General features: G+C 40.3%; 1 protein-coding gene across 1 annotated transcript; it reads left to right on the forward strand.

Annotated features, from left to right (window-relative positions):
* The first annotated feature begins 688 nt into the window (after positions 1-688).
* Positions 689-2,574, forward strand: LOC124395864 (polyadenylate-binding protein, cytoplasmic and nuclear-like). Its single transcript, XM_046864743.1, has 4 exons — positions 689-1,142; positions 1,446-1,715; positions 1,892-1,987; positions 2,125-2,574. The coding sequence occupies exons 1-4, from the start codon at positions 723-725 to the stop codon at positions 2,392-2,394; spliced, it is 1,056 nt and encodes a 351-aa protein (XP_046720699.1). The 5' UTR covers positions 689-722; the 3' UTR covers positions 2,395-2,574.
* The last annotated feature ends 2,954 nt before the right edge of the window (positions 2,575-5,528 follow it).

The following is a 5,528-nucleotide window of genomic DNA, read 5'->3' on the forward strand; positions in this document are numbered from 1 at the left end:
ATTTCTGTAACTAACATGTACTTTACTCTTCATTTCTTAATATACGCTGTTCTTGCTGAAAAAAAAACAATTTTATGTATTTCTACAGTTGATGCATAAGGTTGATTTTTCTTCAAGATCTGTTACAAACCAACCCCAATTCTCCCACATGAATAAATCTGTTACGCCACCCCAATCCTCCCACATGAATAAATCTGTTACGCCACCCCAATCCTCACACATGCATAACTCTGTTATGCCACCCCAATCCTCACACATGCATAACTCTGTTATGCCACCCCATTCCTCACACATGCATAACTCTGTTATGCCACCCCTATCCTCACACATGCATAACTCTGTTATGCCACCCCTATCCTCACACATGCATAACTCTGTTATGCCACCCCTATCCTCCCACATGCATAACTCTGTTATGCCAGACCAATTCTCACACATGCATAACTCTGTTATGCCACCCGAATCCTCACACATGCATAACTCTGTTATGCCACCCCTATCCTCCCACATGCATAACTCTGTTATGCCACCCCTATCCTCCCACATGCATAACTCTGTTATGCCACCCCAATATTCCCACATGCATAACTCTGTTATGCCATCCCTATTCTCCCACATGCATAACTCTGTTACGCCACCCCAATCCTCACACATGCATAACTCTTTTATGCCACCCTTTCCTCCACATGCATAACTCTGTTACACCACCCCAATCCTCCCACATGCATAACTCTGTTACGCCACCCCAATCCTCACACATGCATAACTCTTTTATGCCACCCCTTTCCTCCCACATGCATAACTCTGTTACGCCACCCCAATCCTCCCACATGCATAACTCTGTTACGCCACCCCTATCCTCACACATGCATAACTCTTTTATGCCACCCCTTTCCTCCCACATGCATAACTTTGTTACGCCACCCCAATCCTCACACATGCATAACTCTGTTATGCCACCCCAATCCTCCCACATGCAACCTACATGGGCAGAAATTGTGAAGTGTCAAAAGCAGCCCGACAACGTTCAGAAGATCAGGGAGGAGAAAACACAGATTGAAAAAGCTGAAGTGCAAAAAAAGGAAGAAAAACAACAGCTGTCTGAAAACAAGAAGGAATTACAGCTCTGGAAGTCTCCTAAGGTAAAGTCTGTCTGTAGATCACTGGGCTGAGAGGATGTGGCTTTGGGTTCATATCTGAACATGATGGTGTTTCTGTAGATGGAAATGTTGGCATGCGTAAATGTGCAAATAAATAAATAAATACGTTTTATATTGTTTAAGATTTGTAATGGTTCACAGTAAATCTGATTAACATGAAGCCAGAGGCACAGTGTTACTCAAAAGTTTCCAGTGCTGCTTTGTTATTTTTAATGCCCAGATGTATTATGGTGTCTCACATGCTGAACAATTTGATAAATATTGACTTTGCTTTCTGTTTTGTAGCCCGTTCAGGATAAAAGCACGGAAGAGAACAAGAAGGAGGAGCAGAGTGAGGAAGTCGTAGAGCAGAACAAGCAAGTTGCTCCGTCCACCCTCCCAACTCTGGAAAAACCTACATGGGCAGAAATTGTGAAGCGTCAGAAGCAGCCGGAGAACGTTCAGAAGATCAGGGAGGAGAAAACACAGATTGAGAAAGCTGAAGTGCAAAAAAAGGAAGAAAAACAACAGCTGTCTGAAAACAACAATAAATCTTCCCTCAGCACGGACAGTAAGGTAAATTCTGTCGGCAGGTCACAGGGCTGAGAGGATGTGGGTCTATATTTGGACATGGTGGTGTGTCTGTAGATGTTTTATTCAAAAGGTTTCAATGATGCTCTGTGACTTTTTATGCACATATATGTTGATGTTGATCTTTTTAATGGATGTTGATTTTGCCTTCTGTTTTGTAGAATAGAGAGCTTTACATCTGGAACCTCGACTATACTGTAAACAACGAGCGCCTTTACAATGAGTTCCTCCCATTCGGAACCATCATCCACGCTAAGGTCAGCTACTGATCCCTCCATTCTCTTCCCTTTCCAAACACCTGTGTTCACCTGTGTGATAATAACTGTCCGGTTTATTTTTAGTCAGCATGTAATGCTCATTCTTCGATTGTGTTTCTCCATGCTGTCTTCTACAGGTGATAATGAAGGGCCTCCGCTCCAGGGGATTTGGCTTTGTTAGCTTTTCCTCACCAGCCGAAGCAGAGGAAGCCCTTAAAAAAATGAATGGGAAGATTTTGGGTAAAAGGACATTGTATGTGTCTTTCTCTAAAGCCAGAGAGGGTCGAGAGACATACCGCACTCAGGAAAAGAAAATGACAGAGAGTAGCTCACTATCCAAACCCCGGCAGAGTCCTCCTGGGAAGACAGAGAGGGTCGGCCGTAGCGTGAGTCACATGCTGAAGTGATCATTTTTTTTAATGCAATAAAATAAGTCAGAATAGTGTAATGGTATTATTATTATGTACAAATATCTAATAGTTGTACATGTGAAACACACATACACTTTGGAGTAACACATTTTTGTCTTTCTCTTTCGCGTCGTCACTGCCAGAAATGCAATGAATAAACTGAGAACCACAAAAAAATCAATCGATTAATATATTAATCAATGAACTCAATGTAAAATGCTGTCTTTTTATGACAGAATATATAAATCCTGTGTATGGCTCACACAGCAGCAGCAGTAGTTTATTTCTTCAACATTCAGCTGAAATACTGAAATGCCTCTTGTAGAACATGCCAAGGTGTTATTCAGTAGCTGATAGATGACACTCCAGCTGGCTGCTTGCTCTCTAAACAACACTTACAGAGCTTGGACGTACGCTTCGGCTCCTTGTCTTGTTGTATGGTGCAGTCGGTATTTCCTTTTATTATTTAACCAGTGGCGTCATTTAGGGCCAGCAAAGCCTTCTCTGCTGGCAAAAACACTATCAGAAGCACTGACTTACATTTACAACCAAAACTCTACTATTTTCTGTCAAGTCAAGTTTATTTCTATAGTGCTTTTCACAACAGACTTTGTCTCAAAGCAGCGTTACAGAACTTTAAGAGTTAAGGTGAATGGTGTGCATTTATCCCTGATGAGCAGCCATGGCGACTGCGGCAAGGAAAACTCCCTTAGATGTTATACGGAAGAAACCTTGAGAGGAACCAGACTCAAAAGGGGAACCCCTCCTCATTTGGGTAACATCAAGAGTGTGATTATAAATCTTTAAACAATACAGAACACTGGAAAGTGAGAACTAACATGAGCATTAGAATGTAAGATTATGAGTAATGTTCTTTCTTCTGTCTTTTACAGTCATTTGTGGTTATAAAACTAGGAGCTACTGAGCAACTCATAAAATAGTTCAAGATTTGCGATCTTTACAGATCCAACAACAGCTTCTCCATGCCAGAGCCTTTAAACACTCAAAGAGGTCCAATGTCAAAACTCCAATTGGCACTGGTACGTCTCTAGATGGTTCGGGATGATTGCGGGGTCGGCATCTACTTCTTTAAAGGTCCACAATCTTCATAAGGTGGGACGTGACTGGGGCTGGAGCAACCTCAGGCAGACTCGGGATTGGTAGGGAAAGAGCAGTGGAGAGGAATTAGCGTAGCTGCTGTTCATGATAGGTTATGATGTGATGTGTGTTATGTGTAGACTTTGCTAAAAAGATACGTTTTTATTTTGCACTTAAACTGGGAGAGTGTATCTGACCCCCGAACACTGTAAGGAAGACTATTCTAAAGTTTAGGAGCTAAATGTGAAAACGCTCTACCGCCTTTAGTGGACTTTGCTATTCTAGGAACTCCTAGAAGTCCGGAGTTTTGAGATCTCAGGGAGCGTGACGGATTGTAGCGTGTTAGAAGACTGAAAAGATAATTGGGAGCTAAACCATATAGTGTTTTGTAAGTAAGAAGCAGTAGTTTGTAGTCGATTCCAAACTTAACAGGCAGCCAGTGTACGGACAATAAGATTGGGGTTATATGATCATATTTTCTCGACCGTGTGAGAACTCTTGCTGCTGCATTCTGGACTAACTGTAGCTTGTTTATTAATGATGCAGGATATCCGCCTAGTAATGCATTACAGTAGTCTATTCTGTAGGTCATGAACGCATGGATGAGCATTCTCTGCATTAGATATAGACAACATGTTTTTGTAACATGATTGATATGATTTTTTGTCTAAAATAACTCCCAGGTCTTTTACTTTTGAACTAGTAGTTGCAGAACATCCTTTTAAATGCAGGTTGAAATGCTGGAGCTTCTGTGTATTGGTTTTGGGCCAATGAGCAAAAATCTCTGTCTTATCAAAATATAATAATAGAAAGTTATGAGTCATCTAATCTTTTAATTCTTTAACACACTCAGTTATCTAAGTCAATTGAGCTGTATCGTCTGGTTTTGATGAGATATATAGCTGGGTATCATCAGCTTAACAGTGGAAGCTAATCCCATGCCTTCAAATAATATTTCCTAAGGGAAGCATGTATATTGTGAAAAGCAGGGGTCCTAGAACTGAACCTTGTGGCACACCATAATTTACTTGCATTAACCTGGATAGCTCTCCATTTAAGTCTACAAAATGATAACAATCAGACAGGTAGGATTTAAACCAGGTTAATGCCTGTCCCTGAATGCCGATGTCATTTTGTAAGCGATCTAGGAGAAGAGCATGATCTATAGTGTCGAATGCAGCACTAAGGTCTAGTAAAACTTGGTCTGAAGCTAAAAACAGGTCATTAGTGATTTTAACTAGAGCAGTTTCTGTGCTATGATGGGGCCTAAAACCTGACTGAAACTCTTCAAAGATCATAGTGTGCTAGTTACTGAGCAATAGTAACTAGTTACAGTTACTAGTTACTTCATTTAAAAATAACTCAATTACTTTGTTGATTACTTACACTAAAAAGTAATGTGTTACTGTTAAAAGTAACTTTTTAGATACTTTAAATGCCCTTTTATGCGTTATGGTCTATAGAAACACAAAACTGACTTAAACACAAAGTAATTTTTAAACACTGTTTTATTTGAGTCAGATCAGCACAAATTAAATATATCACATGGATTTCTAAAATAAATAACAAGACAAGCTAAATAATATCTTCACAATCAAAACTAAAGTTGCTCCTGCTGTTGTGTTGAGCTCTTAAAAATGTTCCTTTCACAGCTTACATATGAAAACTATCAACAATGTACAACATAACACCAGGTTAGCTTCTAGCTTCGTCGAGGCATGGAGTTTCTGGAGGAGCTTCGACAAATTGGAGTTGCTGTTTATCACAGTAACTTGACCTTCGAACCAGAAAGACACAGCTTACATTTGACTAAAAAGTTTTTGTCTTCATACTCAACTAAAGTGAAATAATGAGCATATTTCCACTTTGAGAAACTTATCTTGCTCTCGCCTTGACTCGCCATTACTTCCACACAGACCTGAATAAATGGAAACACGCCTGTCGTGTTTACAGTGGTTCTCATCCAACAATCCTACAATGCGTCGCTGCTGTAAACAGGCTAGACTGTAGGCTACACTTCAGCCAAAATTAAT

Source organism: Silurus meridionalis, chromosome 13 (assembly GCF_014805685.1).
Source record: "Silurus meridionalis isolate SWU-2019-XX chromosome 13, ASM1480568v1, whole genome shotgun sequence".
NCBI classification, from domain to species: domain Eukaryota; kingdom Metazoa; phylum Chordata; class Actinopteri; order Siluriformes; family Siluridae; genus Silurus; species Silurus meridionalis.